The following is a 19,969-nucleotide window of genomic DNA, read 5'->3' on the forward strand; positions in this document are numbered from 1 at the left end:
AACGACATCATTCGTAATAGTAAGACTTTATATATTTTAACATACAGTTTTGATGTCTTTCTCCTTGAAACATGAGCTAATTAACCGTTCCAAGAAGCAAATGTGTGTGTCCAATATTAAGGTGTTGTCAGTCAAAAACACATTTCTATTCTTGAACAAAGAAGTTTTTATTTATCAGTTTAATTTTACAGTAACGAAACGTTTTCTTCCCCATTTTTAGAAACTACCACGTGTTTTACTACCTGCTGGCAGGAGCGAGTGAAGAAGAGCGGGAAGCCTTTCACCTCATGAAGCCTGAAGAATACCATTACCTCAGTCAGGTGGGACAACCAGACACAGTACACTTTATTGAAAAAAAAAATCAGATTAACAAGTAATCTGTCCTGGTTTTGTCTTGCACTCGTTGTCATTTTGCGTTTTCGTTCATGTCTTTATGAGTTTTGCGTTAATTGTCATAGTGTCAATGCATTTCCTTGAGTGTCTGTATTGCATATGGTGTCATCGACCAGCGAACGGAAAGGGAAAAAGGAAACGCATTCCTCTGCTCAACACCTCCGATGAAGTCGTACATACACACAAACATAACATGGAGCTGACTAATCCCTGGAGACTCGTTTCCTTCGGTCGATTGTGTGTTCATTTGTGTTTTGCGGGTGTAGCTGTAACTCACATGTGCGTTTTTTTTTTGTTTTTACATGCACTTCGGTCTCCATTTACATTTTGACACATGCACTCGCACATCCCCGCCCGCACACCGCCGCTGACAAACACACAAAGAAAAAAATCAGCAGCTGTCCGTCCTCGTTGCTTCAGTTCCCCGCGACCAAAACAGGTTTCACATAGTCGTAAAAGAAAGTCCTGATAAACGCACACACACACACCTCCTTAAATATCCTTTACGCCTCCGCAGAAGAGAGAATTCCTTCCATTCCTCGCGGCCGCACAAACACACATGCATACATACAAACATGCACACATTCTTCTCGCGCTCTGTTGGCGCTCTACCCCGTGACTTCTGCCTCTGTCTCTCTTCCTCCTTCCCGTTCTGTGTCTTCTGAGGAGTTTACATAAAGGAAACCCACACCGTTGTGCCGGTCGGGCCTCTTGTGTGGGTTGCACAACCTCTCCTGTCCACACCATCCACACACCAGTTGTTTACAGGCTACGTAAACACGAGTCATAGCTGTTATGAGTTTGTCATTTTTCACACTTTTAGCCCCTTAATTATGACGGATTCTGTGTTTTGCTTGGTGAGACCACACCGCGGGGTTCTGCATCTGTTAATCAGCCGCGTGCCACACATGTGCATTCAACTGGCCAAACGTCCAAACTAAGCAAGCTGTGGGCTTTTTTAAGATGGATTTGCTCATTTTGCAGCAACAATTGTATCTGATTCATTTAAATTGTTAAGACAAAAACAAACTCTACAAAGAAACATGAACTCTACCTGCACAGATGTCTTTTAAAAAACACTCAAGACTTTGTTTAAATACAAATGTATGACTAAGGTTTTTATTTGTTTTATTGTGTTTTTGCTGCTCCATCTTTTAATGTGTTTTTTTCAGTGTTTTTTAATCTCTACAGCACTGTGACCTCTTTGTCTGTGAAATGTGCTCTATAAATAACATTATTATTATACCCTTGCATAATAACTCTTGAAGATGGTGCATATAGGGACACCCTAAAAAGAAGTCCAGAAAGATATTCATATTTATGTGGTAGATAATTACAAATGTCGCTTTCAAAAAGGCAGATTTTGAAATCCCAAACAGACCTGGAGATTAATTTAAAACCACTTCCTGCTCACAAACTGGGACATCATGCAATGCAATAGCACATTTTAACAGTAAAGGTTGTTCGCTGTGGTAGATTTCATATCGCAAATCAATCATAAACACTCACACTCACTGATTTTAAAGTAAAGCGAAGCCAATCATTCATTCTGAATCATTTATCCTCTTTTGTCTCACAAATCTGTCGCTTTTCATTCCTTCCCCTCATCCTGCTTTTATCACTTTATGTGTTCAATCATGACATCACAAGCTCGTTGCTTCGTCTCTGTGAACATGACTTCTGTGCATACATCTCTCTTCCTTGTGCTCTGACTTGTTCCGACTGTGTTTACTTTGCTTTTGTCCGTCTGTGTCTATTAATAATAATAATATGATGAATAGAGCTGTGAAGTTCGGCCGCTGCTTGTGTCTTAACAGCACGTCACCTCCGTTGTTTGCATATCAATGTGTGTTTAATCGAGCCGTGCGTGTCTTCATTTGAATGCTGCTGTCTAACCGTCCCCCTCGCCCTCCTGTAAACTCTGCCTTAACATTTCCAGATGACAAAGTCAACCCGCCAACCGCACTGGGACAGTTACTGTGAGAGTGAAGCGGTCAGTATCTGTGTGTGTGTGTGTGAGACGTGTGTGTATGTGTGTGTGACGTCCGTGTGTCTGTACGTGTTGGACAAACCTCAACAATTAGGTTTTGTTTTTGGTCACCTGAGCACCTGCAGCTGGAGCCACACTTTCCCTGCACAAGTTGCATGCTCCTCCCCCTCCTCCCCCTCCTCCCCCTCCTGCTCATTTCGTTGCTTTTTTGTTGTATATTTCCTGGTTTTGGTTTGGGTGGAGTTTATTTCGGCTTTGTTTGTGCTTCTCCCCCGTTGTCCTGCTCGTCTGAGTTATGTCGGTATGTCTATTCATATCCTGGCGGCTGTGGATCCTTTTGCTCTGCGACCTGTGGGACTTTCTTGATCATTGACCGTGCAGCGGTTTCTCGTGACGATGGTGAAATCCTCCGTTCTGACAAAGGATTTCAAGTCATTGACATGTTTTCAAAAATAAGAAAAATCTCATTGAGAATTTACACGGGGGCAAAAGAAAGATTTAGACTCGTACGTGACGTTTAAAAACGGTGGTGGTTCTCAAACGTTTTTTGCCACGCCCCCATTTTGGAGGCAAAACATGTTGATGCCCCTCGACTCAACAAATTGGTCCATGCCGAATTTTTATTTAAATAACTTTTTCATCTGTGCTTTTGAAAGTAACAGCAATCACTTTCAAATAAACCAGATTGCTCCGTCAGACAAAACCAAATGAAATGTGCAAACACTTTGTGAGAACGATGCACATAAAGTTATATCCGTGCAACTAATATTACGTGCTCATTCCTCCACGTTGCCACAGCTTATTTGCCCAAAGACACACCCTCACCTGTCTCACTCTGCAGGAGAAATACTCTGATTGGATGATGTCAATGATCAGAAAAGTCTCGTCGGGATTTGTGTTGGGATTTTATTGTTTCTGTGGTTGTTTCTGTTGATTAACTCATGTATGTAACGGTTTGATTCTTGAGTTACATTTGATTAATCCATTAATGTTCCACTCCTGTAAAAGAAGTTATTTGTTTTGAATACACACGATACTGTGAGATACTTACTGTATTTTGCATAAATTCAGAATTCATGCATAGAAAACACTGTGAATCGGCTGTGACCCATATCGGTTCACTTTATTATTTCTTATTATATGTTTCCAAAGGGTCAATATAGATGAATTTAAATGCGATTGAGCAATGTTCCGTTTCGTTTACAAAACATTCACATCATCTGAAATCATCAAACACCTTTTTTTACTTCACGGACAGATTGTTTTCACTTTAAAGTTATCGCGACTACTTTCTTTAGGCGTAAATGTAGATGTCTCTGCTCTAGAATTGCAACTGCAGACTCACAAACAGGTGAGTGTGAGTTTCTGCTTTTGAAAGCAGCGAGGGCTGGTGAGCCGGAGGCGCGTCGGTGTAGGTGCGAGTCCCACATTTGCAGTGTTTGTCTTTCGGAGGCCTCGGTATGTGATAATTACGGCCGCCGTAGTGGAACGGGCCCATAAAGCGAAGAGCGGAGCTCGCATTACGCAGCGCCAAGGCCGTGTGGTTATGTAGTTACATCAAAGCAGGTGACCCCGGCCTGGGAAACGCTCTTCCTCTGGTCATAAACAACTCATCCAGGTCCAGACTCATGCACCAGTTCACTCCCGCTCACGTGCAATGTGGCTCAATAACACTCATCATGCTACACGTATATATTTCATACAAAGATGCTCGGAGCTCGTGCAGACGAGCGCTTGCCTGCACACGTCACCGCCGTCGCGTCACAGCAGACCCCCGCCGTGCCTCTTCAGCGCCTCTTCACCCGCTCGCCAATATCCCGCGGATGGGTTTGAAGCGGTTTTCCACTCCACGGGCAGAACCCGCTCACCAGACCGAAGGGTTTCGAACCCCCGAGCTTCTTAATGACGGCTTATTTTAGCATGAGTCATTCATTCCGTCTGCGTCAGGCCACTCTGCTGGCTTTTTTTCTTTTTTTTTTTTTCTTCCGGCTGCCAAGTAAACTAAAAAACTATTTTTGGCACTTTTTTTTTTTTTTTTTGTCGGGCGCTCTGTAAACATGTGAAAACACTTGGGCACCGCGTATGTCAACAGTCTTTAGTAAGTCCTTCGTTAGCTCTTCGTTAGCTCGTAAACGGCTGCTGGCAACCCGATGACACCCGGTTGTTGTTGTTGTTGTTGTTGTTGTTTTATTCTGCAGGACTGCTTCACAGTAGAGGGAGAAGACCTGAAGCATGACTTTGAGAGGCTTCAGCTGGCCATGGAGATGGTGGGCTTTCTGCCTTCCACACGCAAAAAGTGAGAGACACACACACACATTATCGTCCGCACTGGAGGAACTTTCTGCTCTGCAGGTTTTGCACATGACCTTGTTGCTCCCTTTTGCACTTCCCTCACTCACACTATGAATCAAAGTATCGAGATATATATATGTATATACTGTCATAATTTGTTCACAATACATGTATATATTCTATTTTATTGCATTTTATTTCAGTCAAATTTTAAGCTCTGTATAAATGTTTAATGTGTGTGTAGCGTGAATGGACGACAATGACATGGTGCAACCCTGTGTTGTAAAATAACAACAACAAAACAAATTGTCGCCAAAAGATATGAATAACTTTACTGTACTGGCCCCTTAAAACTGTTTTGTTGTGCATAGAAGAACATGTTGTGACAGCACAAACACCTCAGACTTGTTGGTCACCACATTCTTCATCACCACCATGATGGATTTTAAACGTCCATATTTCAATAACATGTGCACTGATAACATCAAAGGTGTGCACCTACTGAGAGTATCTGCAGGTACAGACAGTGACGTAACCAGTTGAACGCTTCCTGAACGGTTCTTTAGGATCTTCTGCCTGCTGTCGGCCATCCTTTACCTGGGCAACATCCGCTACAAGAAGAAAACCTACAGGGACGACTCCATCGACATCTGCAACCCGGAGGTGCTGCCCGTCGTCTCCGAACTGCTGGAGGTACGATGACAATGAGGCTTCGCATACTCTAAGTGTGTGAAAAAGTAAAATAGGTGGAGTCACAGTCTCGCAGGATCTTCCTGCTCCGACTGCGTTTCTTTTTTTGTTTTTATTGCCACACAACTAAATATGACCTAAACCATAAGTCACATGTGTTATCGTTGTGCTATGATGTTACTCTCAGGCTGAAGTTTCCTGAAGTACTTAATAAATACACACGAGGCCTTAATATGAACAAGACAAGTGACAGCTTAACGTCCTCTCAGGAATGCGGTTCAACTTGTTTCACATCGTGACTATTTGTGGATCGTCGGCCTGACTCCATTCTCGTGGTATTCACCTTCCTCATGAGGATGCAGAAGTGTCATGTCTCACCTTTTTAGCTCGTGTTCATATGCGAGGAGACGGTTTCTGGTTGCTGCTGTACATTTTTAACAACGCTTCGTCAAGCCGACGTCCCATAAAGCTTTGGTAACGGACACTTTTTCAAAGCCCCGTGATGATCTGTTGCTAATATTTTAGAGGAAAAAAAAGTCTCCACACAAACACAATTATTTAAATGGAGGGTTCATCGTCTTTTCAGCAGAGATTAAACTCCCTTTCTTTTCCCTCTCGCTGTCGTGATTTTATTTTTTTTTTTACTGCTAGTTTTTTTCTTAAATCTTTAATCTGTTTATTATCGTTCCACTGTTTATTTATATCGTTTCTTTTATCTTATTACTTGTGTGCAGTGCTACTGTAATCCTGTAATCCTGTAATAAAGGATTATCTTATTTTATCTTATCTTAGGTCAAAGAAGAGATGCTGTTTGAAGCTCTGACAACCCGGAAGACGGTGACCGTCGGAGAGAAGCTGATCGTTCCTTACAAACTTTCCGAGGTGAGACTCTTCTTCCCCCCGTGGCGATGAATATCAGAGCACATATCATCGAGCTCGCGGGAATTCGACATGTAGGATACAGGAAAGACAGCAATGTTGAAATGTCTCAGACAAGGAGAGACTTCACAGCTGATGGCAACAAGTGTGCTACTTCTCTGCTGTTAAGTAGAAGCGAACCGCGGTAATCTGACACGCCAACGAAGTATTGCATCACTTCCTGTTTGCATGAAGCGGTTAACAGGATGCTCTGATGAGCGCGGTCCATGCTGTATAATGTAGCATTACATTAGACTTAAAAATTCAGGCATTCAGCTTTTTTTTTCTCCTTCAAAGTTTGAGTAACGCCTCCTACTCGAGCGACTGAAGGCATCCGCGCCTCTTCGTTCTGACCCCGGCCGTGTTTACAGGACGGCGTGCACCGGGACCGGATCTCCTCCTGCTGCCTCCAGCTCGGCCACACATGAACACACACGAACACACACACACACACGCGCACACACACACTTACAAACACACATGCACAGAGTCCTTCAGCGTGTTTAGAGAGACGGAGGGGGAAGGCATTTCCAGTCCCTCTACGGTTCTCTTTGAAAACAAACACGCGTCACGGTCTGCAGGAACACGTCAGTCACTTTGAGCGGAGAGGTTTTCATACACACACACACACACACACACACACACACACACACACACACACACACACACACACACACACACACACACACAGATTGTGTTTAAGTTCTCATCCAGCCTTTTGCATTTTTTCATATTCCATCCACGCAAATGTAAAATATTTCCCGCCCACATCCAATGACGTCTCTCACACTAGTTAGCCAGATTTCAGCAAGTGTTTGGCCACAAACTCTCCCAAAAGTTATCGCCGTGCTCCACGTGCAACCTCGTAACGGCCTGCTGGATATTTCGGAGGCATTTAAAAATGAACTAACTGATTGTTTGGGTGGCTCGCTGGGTGGCCTCAGTGTAAATATTGCTCCCACAGTCACAACAACCCTGTTCGCTGAAATCATACACCCGAAGAAGCTCAAAGCAACGCGAGCGCCCGTGTGCTGAGTTACGAGGCCGTTTCCGTCTTTTTAGTCCCAACTTCCTCTGAATAATGAAAAGCCGGCGGGGTCGCTGGGGTACGTGCGCGGTTCAAATATCTGTCCCCGACTCGTTGGAAGGCATCTCTGGTTCGAGGTTGGCTAAAAATATCTCTGTTAATTATTTAGAAAGAAAGGGATTTCAACTTTGAGTCACCACTTCATGGTTTGTTTGCTTTGCGGACACTTCGGCTCAACTCTGCTGCAGCAAAGGTCAAACATTTCCAGCGGATACGGGAATTAGAGCATTTCTTCCGCCAATAATTTGACCAGGAATTTTTTGTCAAGTAATCCCTCTGCTTATATAAAACAAAAAAACACAGAGAAATGATCCAGCACACTGTTATTTCTATATCTTCTTCTTCATCTTCCAAATATGTCATGTTTGTCATCTGAATGTGCCGGTCGTGGCAGCAGCAGAGCGCTTTAGTGTATACAGTCTATGTTTAGCCTGTTGAAGCTGATGTTTCCACGAGGGACAGGTCACACTCTGTGGAAGCCCATTTTCGCCACACCAAAAAAATAATAATATTTGGACCAAAAAAAAAAGAATTAAGACCAAAAATGTTTTTTTTTTAATTAGGACCTCAAAAAAAAAAAAAAAAATTAGAACCTTCCCCCCCCCCAATTTTTTTTTTTTTTAAAATTAGGGCCCCAAAAAATAAAATAAAAAAATTAGGACCCCCACCCAAAAAAAAAAAATTTTGGACCAAAAAAAATAAAGATTAGGACCCCAAAAAACAAATAATCAACTTTTTTTTTTCATTGACGAAAATAAAAAATAAGGCAACGAAAAAAAAAACGTTTTTTTTTTTTTCTTCTTTTTTTTTCTTTTTCTTTTCTTTTTTTTTTATTGCCCTCTTTTTTATTTTTGGTCCTAATTTTTTTTGTGTGTGTGGCGGAAATGGGCTTCCATGCACTCGACCGTTTTTTTTGGTGAATCCACCTGATGCGGCGACGATGGCACGGCGACGATGGCACGGCGACGATGGCACGGCGACGTCCGGCTGAGATGCGGCGCCGTCTGCCATCTCGTCTGCGCCAACTGGGCCCAAAGTTTCAAGAGAGAAGATGAACACAGGAGACGTGTTTGGGTAGTCGAGTTGTCTGGTTTCTCCTGTTTATCGTTTTTATTTCATTTTTTTTTCCACGTTTTTGCAGTAGGGGCTCTGAGCGCAGTGGAGGCTGACGGTGCAGGGCAGATGTGATTTACACTCAAACTATAAATGTTTGGCCATAAAGGAGAAATACAACCGTCTGCACATCTTGACTTCTTTTTAAATAAGCTTTTTTCAAACTGGGCCAGTGTTGTCTGAGACATTTTGGCCTTAATATGAAACAATTTTACTTTCAAAATTGAAATACAGTACCTCCAGTCACTGTTTTTTCTTCTTCTTCTTTCTTCTGGATCCTCTGGACTTGCAACAAGGCCGAGCTCTGATGTATAATACAGATGTGTGGAGCACTGGGAGTTAACGGGCCTAAGGACTCGGGGAAAGGTGTCAAACCTCTAGCGATGCTCTATTAAACGTCATAAACTTCACTTTTGCTCGTTTGCTTTCTTACTGACAGTTCGACAACACGATCGATACAACTTTCATGTGTGTGTGTGTGCGGTAAATCTGAAGCAAGAGTGAGCAGCTGGTTAGCTTAGCATATGATATAGGTCAGAAGCAGACAGAAACAAAATGCTCGGATCTCTGCCAAAGTAACACAAATGACCCTCAAACAGCAATAAAGTGAATTGTACTAATTAACGTGTATATTTTTCTTTAATCCATGCAGAAAACAACATAACGACCATTAGACTCTTTATGGTTGACCTTTATTTCTTTACTGAGACACATAACTCTCTATGAAACTGTTTTTTACTTTTCGGTTCTTGGATGTTTTAAACAAACAAGATGAAACATAATACGTGAACTTACTTTTGTTCCCTTTGGGCTGGACCAGATGTTCCCCTCTGTTTCCAGGGAATAAAGATAAAAGACACTGGTGGCTCTGAGGATATTAGTTTTCTGTAAACACCTTTTGTATTTGGGTGTAAAAAACCACCCAGTCATTGTCTATGGAGGAGCTCCAGAAATATACCTGATGACATCAGAAGTTTGAGGGACAGTTACGTCTCTGGTTCCTGGCTCTTCTGGATTGAGTAGTTCATGTTGATTTTTTTCTCCTTTTTAATCAAATATCAGCTGACATATGTCCATTAAATGTACGCTATGTGTGTGTGTGTGTGTGTGTGTGTGTGTGTGTGTGTGTGTGTGTGTGTGTGTGTGTGTGTGTTTTGAATGAGCAGGCTGGCACGGTGCGAGACTCCATGGCGAAGTCGCTGTACAGCGCTCTGTTCGACTGGATCGTCTTCAGGATCAACCACGCGCTGCTCAACATCAAGGACCTGGAGGAGACCACCAAGGTGGGACGAGTCAAACGCGGAGTCATACCTGCCACTTTAATTGATTCAAAGTGTTGCATAGGAACCTTTAAAAACCCGCACTGACCACACAGAGGAAATCCTTATTAAATATGTACGTTTGTTCGTCTGCTTCAGATCTTGTCCATCGGAGTGCTCGACATTTTTGGCTTCGAGGATTACGAGAACAACAGCTTCGAGCAGTTCTGCATCAACTTCGCCAACGAGCGTCTGCAGCACTACTTCAACCAGCACATCTTCAAGCTCGAACAAGTAAGACGTCTCTTAAATATCCGTCCGTCTCAAGGCCGGTAAATCATCAGAGCCGGAGTCCTCATTTCAGGCTTCGAGTGCCGAGTCGCTGAGCCGCTGCTGTTTTAAGATATTGTAGATCAGCCCCTTTGGCTGTGACCTTTTCGAAGGGAAAACCCTGATGCCGATCACCATGCAGGGCTCTTCCACTGCAGTGACACTGAAACACTGGAGGAATCGGATTAACCCGTTAAATTGTGGAACCAATTCTGTCTTTTTCCCTGTGTTTGAGTCGTCGTAGGAAGCCCAAGTTAATTTCAATAGTTGTGTTTATTGGTGGGATTTTTTCAGCAAACTCTTGGAAAAAAATGTATATCTGCAAAAAAAATCACTTTTAAAAGATTTTTTGATAATAACTATAAACATCCAGCATGATATGAGCCAGAATCCCCCAAAATACCTCCTCGAGTGGTCAATAGGACACTTTTTTGGAAAAATTTGTGCCAAAAGAATCAGAATCTACAACAAAAATCACAATAAAACAAAGCATTGGCCTGTTAGGAAGAAGTTTCAGTCAAAAAAACTGTGTCGTTCAGTTCAAAAATGGAAAAATGGCGTATTTTATGCCAAAAGATTGTCTGAATGGGGCATGCTGGGACTTAAAATGGGCGCGGGAGGATTTTTCCAAAAGGTTAATCATCATATTATGCAACAGGGTTGCTGACAGTCAAACTCATATATGTTCTCTTGAGCCAATTTACTTCAAAAGGGTTTTCAAAGTCGTGATCCGTAAGATTTGCGTACAAGAGATCGACTGAATCTGCGGACCTGTCCCGACACGCCTGAATTTCACCGAGACATGAAGGACCGTGTCCTCGAGTCTTTCCGGTTTGGTACAAAGGCAGTTGTTCACGAACCCCGTCTTGCCCTCATGTCATAAATATGTAAAGATGTGGACTGAAGATTTATGTCACGCCAAGAGACTTCAAAGCCGTCTGTAGCTGTGGAGGTTAACTCGAGGGAAACGCAGAATTATTGGGCTCTACATTACGGACTTGTCAGCTTTGCCTCGTTAGACCGTTTGTTTTTTCTAAGATCTGACGGGTTTTTGCCGGTAATGACTCGTGAATTAAAGTTTCAAAGCTTCCCAAGGCAAACAAGTTGGCCAGCTTGCACGTTTTAACGCAGCCTGTTGCAGGGAAAAGACGTGCACTTGACATTAACGCTCACTTAATCCACATATGTTGTTTGTGTAGTAAAACATGTACAATGTTACCCAGGCACTACTTTGTTTGCCCTCAAAACATTTATTTGAACTAGCAAACAGTTTTTTTTATTTCCTGTGAAGCATTTCTTCCGCCCTTCCTTGTCGACGGCTCGCAAAAGACGTTTGAGATCAGACCGAATTTCACGGTGCCAGTAAAGGCCTTAAACCTTCATCTGGAGTATCTGTAAGTAGTTTGTGGTGGACTTGAAGTTGTGTTTATGAGCTCGAGCTTGCGTTGTCGTACCTCCTTTCTCCGGTGGCCAACTCTGAGTCGATCGGTCGACCAATCGGTTGTTTTAGTTGATGTCAATTCACAGTTTTTTATGCTTTTTTTTTTCATTCACAAGACTGAAAGTGTGAAGCTGACTCAGCATTTCTTTGGTCAAGGACGTTCTCTTCTTTTTCACTGACTGAGACTTCCTCTGCCGGTATTTCTTGATATTTATTCACATCCCACAGTACTTCCTGTGCTCACAGGAGTACGCCGCTCTAACACAAGTCAACATAGATGCAGCTTTGAGCAAAACCGTTGGCGACGGAGGTCTTTTCTTCAAATGCTGCCTTTTTTAGCCCCTCTTGTGTTAAAGGTGCAGACAGCGATTCTAGCTCTGTAAATGCAAAACAGTGACTAGAATCTATCGATCACTATTATCGCCATAATATCAGAATACGTGCCTGTGCACAGGGCGTAAAGAGAGAGGCAATGGGCGCCATATGAACAGTTATTTTGGTAATAATGAGATTGTGTTTGCTTTATTTTCTTCCTGGCAGTCCTGTTGGATTTCCTTGGTTCCTTCTTTGGTTTCCTTTGTCGTAAGCTGTCGGTTCCCCATTAGTGATATTTATTAAAGAGCCTTGAACATGTGGCTTTAAAAGAAAAAATGCACTCAAACTCAGAGGGAGGAAGTTGAGGGTGACTCTGTAGTTCGGGAGCATGATGTACCAGAGAGCATCTTAGATCTTCTGGAGCTCCAGAGGACAGAAGTACTAAACTTTCTATGGACAAAATAAAATATCTCATTTTGTAGTGTGATAAAGGGATTTCCTGCTACGGTTGTGTTTAACTTATCATTGTAAAATGAACAAAGCACCAGAAGCGGCTGTTCATTGCTCCTCCTGCATGACTACCTCCTTTGCTTTTACGTATTGTACCTCGGAGGCTCCCATACTTTGTCTGTGTGTGCACTTAGAGCTGATTCCAGTCGATGTCCATCCACTCGCCTAATTTTCAATATGCTGACCCAGTAACTCTCCATGTTACAGTAAATGTATCCTGCTATTGATTTCTAATGTTTTCCGTGGATCAAAACTGCCACGACATTCACATTTCCGATCAAGCATCCTGGATTTTCACAGGCACGTGAGAGAATACAAACATTTTTGGGCTAAAATCTCTGGAATCTGACGGTTTGGTGGATTGATATGAAAGCATTTAACATTTCAACTCCACCAAAGACTTGATCAGAGGGAACTGGACCGCCTGTGAATTCCTAACGGCCCACATTCGGCACTTTAAAGCATTAGTTGTGTGTGTGGAAAAATCGATGTGCAGCCCGAAAGCCTCTGAAAATGATTCAACCAGGATAAGTGGACCGAGAGCTGCCATGCTTCATATTTCCGCTGAAGCCGGCTTCACACCCTCGGCTACAGTTACATATTTCCATTCATCGGGCGGCCAGTAAGCCTCTCTGTTGGAAGCAGCGAGGGGCTGAATGCTTTGCTTTTGGAGCCCAGTGATGGTCACTTTAAGCGGGAAAAGTACTTATTTTGGTCTATTTTCCAACCTTTTCCAACGCCAGTAATCACATTGTTGAAAGGCTTCAAATGGAAGAAGAGAATGTTAGTATGATAATATTCAAACCATAATTCTCCAGTGTACTCATGCGTTGACTTCAGTTAGTTACAGTTCGATACTACAGGCATTTAATGGCTTATCATTAATAATATGATGATCGGGATGAATTGATAACACACTATTCGTAGGGACTGGAAACAAAATATGAAGACAATCCGCAGATGCTGATTCGGCTCATTTTGGAGACGAAATCCGAGTGAATCGCGGCGGCGGTGGAGGGGGCGGATACAGTGTCCTGTGTAATATAAAGCAATCCAGAACAACACCCACACAAACCACAGCGCGGTGATCGCCGAAGACTCGAGTCAGCACCCGTCTGAGACGCAAATTGAATGTTATAAAGGCTCGCAAATGTTTATTCCAGAGCTGATGTATGAGATTATGTTGCACAGGTGTTGCTTTGATAGTTTCCAGAGAGAGTGTGTGTGTGTCTGTGTGTGTGTTTGACTGTTCTGAAAAGACACCAGAGTAAAAACCCGTCATTAGGAAGTTACTCAGGTTGATATTGTGACGGGATAATAAAAGACGGACCTGTTCTTCAGCTCGCCCAGGAGAAAATCTGGTTTGTAGTCAGACATTAAACTCAAAGTCAACAGATGACTCTGAACTACAGTAAGCAGTTAAAACAACAACTTTTTCATACCTTATTTTATTCCCTTTTTTCAACTCTGTTTCTCTAAAAAAAAAAGACTTTTCAGACAGCAGAATATCAACATAAGTGGGCAGCTTAAACACAGACAATTTAATCCTCTGTTCTACTCAATTATTTGTGTTTTATTTAACCAAATACTGAAGAAGAGGCTCATCTTTATTGTCTTCAGATGTGGACGTAAGCAACAGTAATTAACTGCCTTTCGGACTGCATGGTAGCAAGAACAGAGATGAGAGAAGACGGGATTCCCCTGATATTTATTTAACCTCCCCTGGATCAAGGTCTTTATTGGTTGAATCTCTTTCCCAGGAACACAGGGACGTAACATTGATGGGGAAGAATAAATGATAAATGCTCTGAATGCTTCGCTCATTATTGAAGCAGCGAGACGCCGGGAGAGATGTGAAGAGTGTTGAGAGATGCCATGAAAAGCAGACGTACAAACAACGTTGTTGCTTTGATTGAAAACCAGCCCGACCCATTTAAAACCGTTTTTTCATGGCACGTTTTTTATGCCACATATCCTGCACATCATCAGGCCTAACATGAATGGGATTATTTATCACATGAGCACAAAAACAATATATTTTTTAAATGTCAGAAATAATAGGGCACTACGTGTAGTTTTTCTTGCTGACATGACACGACGAATGCAATCAAAGCTAAAAGAACAATCAAGTGATGATGCTCGGAGGCGAAGTAGGAGTCCTGAGCCTGAGGTCTGTGTTTGCATGGTGTGTCCCTGCAGGAGGAGTACAGGGCCGAGGGCATCAGCTGGCACAACATCGACTACATCGACAACACGGGCTGCATCAACCTGATCAGCAAGAAGCCCACGGCTCTGTTCCACCTCCTGGATGAAGAGTGCAAGTGAGTCTCCCAGCCCGGCCCGGCTTCCTGTCCGACTCGTTTGTTTTCTGTGAAAACTGTGAGTCCGTTCTCCCGCGAGGTAAAAACCGCCGAGCGCTTCCCACAGGCTGAAGCAGAGTTGGCCGGCGGCCTGAGAGGAGGATGGTGAAGACACAACATCGTAAAAGTGCCAAGAGTTTGATTTAGTGCGAGCGGAGGACTTTTTTACCAACACCCGAACTGCCACGCTGTGAAGAATGAAGAAACACATGGAGGATGGCCAAATATGCCCTTATGCATCTAGTCCCTTTTTACAGTTCCCCACAGTCCTCTAACCAAGAGGTTCAAAGAAGTAGTCCGTCTAATATGAACTCTTACTGCATGCAGCATGAGGTAAGGGAAGCTGCGGCGTGTACTAAAAACCGGAAGAAACGCAAACAAGACACAAATTGGCATCTGTGAGCCGTGGAAAATACACGTTTACTGAAGTTGCATATATGTTTTTATATTAAAGCGTCATAAAATCACTATTTGTGACGTAAAAGGGGTTAATTGTAGTGGCGAACCTCTTGTTGTCCCCTGAAATCAGCTTTTCAGCCTCCTTCGGCTCCTTTGTCGTACATTTTCATATTTCCATGTTAAATCAAGTCTTGTACTATTGCGCTGTGTTCATTGTCATGCGCCAATCGCCACGTCAAATTGCTTTAAACAAACAAATAAAACATTATTTATTGCGTTTTTATCGCCACTTTGTCAACAAACATGTACAATAACAAGCAAGTGACAAATCAGCGCAACCTGCTGCTCATCTAGGGACGCAAGTAACGAGAATATTAAGTATGTAGGATAATGATTCTGCACATGAGTGAAATATTGTCCCATTTTAAACAATAAGTACATTATAATAAAGTTTAATCACCACAGTGTAAGATAAAGAAGCCAAGGATATAAACGCTCTGAAGAGCAGAATAAAGGTGATCCTTTCAGGTTCATGACTGTATACACTGTCAGTGTTTCCTCCTTTATTTCTCCATTCGGACACTGAATCTTTCCCTCTTTGAAAAGCTGGACAGCACTGAGTCCCTGGCGGTGCCGTCTTCATCGTTCAGGTTTCCCTCTGTCCCAAAAGCCCCCGGTGTCTCATTCTTCCTCCTCTCTGCTTCCTGTAAGCTGCTGATTTCCTGCAGAATGGCTCGCTCTGGATATTGACGGGACCGGAGGGAAGTCTGAGCCGAGATCAGCTAAAAGTCATAATCCCCCGACCCCGTGGCGTAAGAGGATGAAACGTCAAAACTGATTACAGATCAGATCACGTTTCCATCCAGCGGTCCACCTTCAGCGCTGTTGTCGTGAAACATGACGCCTTTTATTCATGACGCCATGAGGAGTGTGATTTATTCCGCAGCAGTTTGGCGGAGCTCCTTTCTAGATGTGTCCTCACACTCAAAACAAATGTAAAACCCCAAATTAAACTCCGCTGTCGTTTTTGTTGTTGTTGTTTATTTCAGTTTCCCTCAAGCCACCAACCAGACCCTGTTGGATAAATTCAAGCGGCAGCATGAGGGGAACAGCTACATCGAGTTCCCCGCCGTCATGGAGCCCGCCTTCATTATCCGACACTACGCTGGCAAGGTCAAGTACGGGGTCAAGGTCAGTGAAACCCCCCCACTTCCACACCGCGGAGAAGAGAGATTCAGCCGCTCTCAGCGGTGTTTTTGTTCTCTTTTTAGTGGTAGACTTTTGTAGTGGAAAGTCTTAGTTTACTCTAACGCATTTACACATCAACATCATCATAACCTTATTAAATAAAGATATAAATAGATCTTCATGTTCTTCTTTGTTGTTCATACTGTAATATTATTATTATACTTTCAAGAAACAAATGTATTTTAAATCAGAATATATACTATATATATATATATATTCTGATTTAAAATACATTAAAATACATTTGTACTATAATATATATATATATCTATCTATATATATATATATATATATATATATATATATATATAGATATAGATATATAGATATATAGATATATATATAGATATCTCTATAGATATATATATATAGATATAGATAGATATAGATATATATATATAGATATAGATAGATATAGATATATATAGATAGATATAGATATATATATATCTATAGATATATCTATAGATATATCTATATATATATAGATATATCTATAGATATATATATATATATATATTCTGATTTAAAATACATTTGTTTCTTGAAAGTAAAACAAGCAAACTGGCATATAATCCTGAGATCCTGAGAGCTGAGTCTGTTCTGCATATCAATAACAGTATGAACATGAAGATCTATTCTTATCTTTATTTAATAAGGTTAATACGGTTCGGCCCACTCTTTGCCTTTTATTATGTTTATATTACATGGCTTAATTCAAACCATTTATTGCTATTATTGACTTTGTTGTTATTGATGAATTTAATATGATATTGTTGCTTTAAGATCAGCTGCTTTTAACACCTTCCTTCATTATTATACTAATGTTTTAGTTTTAGTTTTTATAAACTAACAGGGGACCCAATAAAAATAAAATCCACAATCAATACCGTCCTCTAACATTTAATATCTTAAAATCTCTGTCACGCTCAGGATTTCAGGGAGAAGAACACGGACCACATGCGTCCGGACATCGTCGCGTTGTTGAAGAGCAGCAAGAACGCCTTCATCTGCAGCCTGATGGGCATCGACCCGTCGGCCACGTTCCGCTGGGCGGTTCTCCGAGCCTACTTCAGGGCCCTGGTGGCTTTCAGAGAGGCCGGCAAGAGACACACGCAGAAGAAGACGGGTGAGCTCCCGCACGGAACGGAAAGTCCATTAACGGGCTCACAGCAGCAGAGAGACAGAGCGCACACTAATAATACCTGAGCTCAGCAAAACAAGTCATCAACTAATATATCGTTTATTAGTTTGTGATAGATTATATTAGAATAGATCTATAAAAAAAAATCTGTGCTGACTGTCAAAACATCATTAAAAAGCAGCAAATAGGGAAAAGACATTAATGTAGCTGCATGGCATGTGAGCATCACCGCTACTTTTCCGGTAAACTAGCGAACCTCCTTTTTATATCCGCTCTGCTAACGAGGCTTGCAGTTTATTAGCTGACGCCATTGACTCCGCTGAACCAAGAGGATGGAAAAATTCAAATTCAAATGATGATGACACCATGCGCAGTACTGTATGCTGACATGCCACGCAGTTCATGACGCTCGCTTTTCCTCTGCCGTGTTCTGTGTTTCAGTAGTGACTGTAGTTTGTGTGCGTAGCGCCGCCATGTAGTGACCGTAGCTCTTCCTCTTCGTCGCTCTCTAGCTTCGGCTTTCTACCAACGCCTTCTTTTCCCCCGTAGAGAGACTTAGATATTACTCTGCACCCTCTCGACCCTTTCCTACACATTAGATCCTCCGTGTGGATGTTATGTGACATGAGAAGCTCTGTATCTTTTGCTTCAACCATAAATATCTTTTAGAAATCCTTCCAACTGAACTTTAAAGATATCAGAGTCGCCGAAGGGAGCCTGTCACATGTCTGATTCTCATTATCACGAGCTGAATAAAAGTAAAATGACCTTTTTTTAAAAAAAAAAAAATACCCTCACGTGGTCTAAGAGGACAAAGAGTTTAGGATCAGAACAAATTCTCGAAAGACATTGTGTTGAAGTGCCTTTGGGCGGCGAACACCTCCTCGCAGACGTACAATGACAAACATCCTGCCGCTGCCACCGACTGCAGTTCTGAATGATCATCTTCTCTCCTGAAGTCTTGCACAGGTATCTCTCCAGTAGACGACTGCATCTCTTGACCTCTTTTTTCTTCGCTGTCTAATCTCTTTTCTCTCTCTCTTTTCCCCTCCCTTCTCTGTCCTTGTGTATTTTCTCTCTCTCTCTCTCTCTCTCTCTCTCTCTCTCTCTCTCTCTCGTGTTTCTCTTTTGTTTTGCTTCTCCAAGGGCATGATGACGCTGCTCCCTGTGCAGTTTTGAAAAGTGTGGATAGTTTTAGTTTTCTGCAGCACCCTGTGCATCAGAGAAGCTTAGAGATCCTGCAGAGATGCAAAGAGGAGAAGTACAGTAAGGCTGCCAATACAACAATAACTCCTCCTCACTTTCCTGCTAGACCATTACTTGGGGGAAACTGCAGGGGCGAGGCTGACCAACATCTTCAACTTTACTGCGCTGCAGCCAAAGTGGAGCCAAAAGAGATCAAACTCTAACTTTTCTGCTTTGTGGATTTTAAATGACAAACTCTTGTTTTCTTATCGATGGAGGAGATGCTTGTTGGTCCTCGCTCCCTCTGTCTCCCTCCTCTCCCCCCCCTTTCTCGTGCACCGGCATGCATTTGTTCTTCGTCTCGTCTTGCATGTGTCGTTCTTGTGCTTCGGCCTTTCTGCCACTCACACTCTGCTCGTGGAAGGCTAGAGGAATGCATGACGGCCATCGGCTAATGTTGGTATGAGGAAACGGCGCAGTGACACCTCCCTAGGTGCCCCATCACTTCCTGTTTTGGTCACACAGCTACACCTTCTTGTCCAGTCCTGTCTGTTAAGGGGCGAGGGGGGCGCACATCTAAAATCAACCCACTTCACCCTTCACTAATTCCACAAAAAGGCCGGTGATGGTGATAGAAACACTGACGGGGGGGGCGTGGTCAGACGCCACTAACTTGCTCACAGGGCCGCTTTCGGTGGAGGACACACACACACACACACACACGTGTCTTTCACAGGAGGTCTCGTTCCCCCTGCGAACGTTTCCTGACACTCGGATGTGTTTGTGTCTTTTTGTTTTGTGCCACCCTGCAGCTCCTGAAGAGAGTGAACTTGTTGTACAAAGTGATGAAACTGAAAACGGTACACGGCAAAGTCAGCTGATGAAATGCTCTCGGATCGCTTCTGTTTTTTTTTGATTTTGTGTTTTTGTTTTTTGTAAAGTAGGCTAACCCTCACCGTAGCGTTCTCTGGTTTCTCATCACTATGATTGAATGGATGCGTCACAGCGTAGTTATGTCACTCAGCAGCCTTCATTAATCCCACCCTGCTTTGAGTTTTACTTTTTCAAATTCCCCTCGTCTGACCTAAACGCTGACTGCCTGCTGTACTTTGTTCAATAAATGCTTATGGAACAAACGTTTTTTTTTCTTCAAAAAACATAATTAAATATTTTAAATAAATGATCACGGTTTGAAGCAAACCGACAGTCCAATAACGCTCATCTTTCAAAATTCCAAACTAACAAGAGAAACTCACTATTAACTTCACAAATCATCTGCAGTGGATTGTATTTCC

The 19,969-nt window shown here is 42.5% G+C and overlaps 1 protein-coding gene across 13 annotated transcripts in view; it reads left to right on the forward strand.

The window, feature by feature from the left end:
- The window catches only part of myo9aa (myosin IXAa), a 97,145-nt gene that overhangs the window by 52,398 nt on the left and 24,778 nt on the right, over nucleotides 1-19,969 (forward strand). For 10 of the 13 annotated variants that reach the window (XM_068571410.1, XM_068571315.1, XM_068571333.1 and 7 more), the window contains exons 5-15: nucleotides 221-320; nucleotides 2,333-2,386; nucleotides 4,582-4,679; nucleotides 5,242-5,368; nucleotides 6,158-6,247; nucleotides 9,650-9,766; nucleotides 9,902-10,036; nucleotides 14,538-14,659; nucleotides 16,147-16,288; nucleotides 17,279-17,474; nucleotides 18,636-18,755. In XM_068571410.1, the coding sequence (XP_068427511.1) occupies nucleotides 221-320; nucleotides 2,333-2,386; nucleotides 4,582-4,679; nucleotides 5,242-5,368; nucleotides 6,158-6,247; nucleotides 9,650-9,766; nucleotides 9,902-10,036; nucleotides 14,538-14,659; nucleotides 16,147-16,288; nucleotides 17,279-17,474; nucleotides 18,636-18,755 (1,301 nt within the window). Of the gene's footprint in view, nucleotides 1-220; nucleotides 321-2,332; nucleotides 2,387-4,581; nucleotides 4,680-5,241; nucleotides 5,369-6,157; nucleotides 6,248-9,649; nucleotides 9,767-9,901; nucleotides 10,037-14,537; nucleotides 14,660-16,146; nucleotides 16,289-17,278; nucleotides 17,475-18,635; nucleotides 18,756-19,486; nucleotides 19,535-19,969 lie in introns of all 13 variants that reach the window. The other 3 variants (XM_068571378.1, XM_068571387.1, XM_068571352.1) reach the window with 3 other exon arrangements.

This window comes from Clinocottus analis, unplaced genomic scaffold, assembly GCF_023055335.1.
Source record: "Clinocottus analis isolate CAN_PGR_092001 unplaced genomic scaffold, fCliAna1.0.p SCAF_1, whole genome shotgun sequence".
Lineage (NCBI taxonomy): Eukaryota > Metazoa > Chordata > Actinopteri > Perciformes > Cottidae > Clinocottus > Clinocottus analis.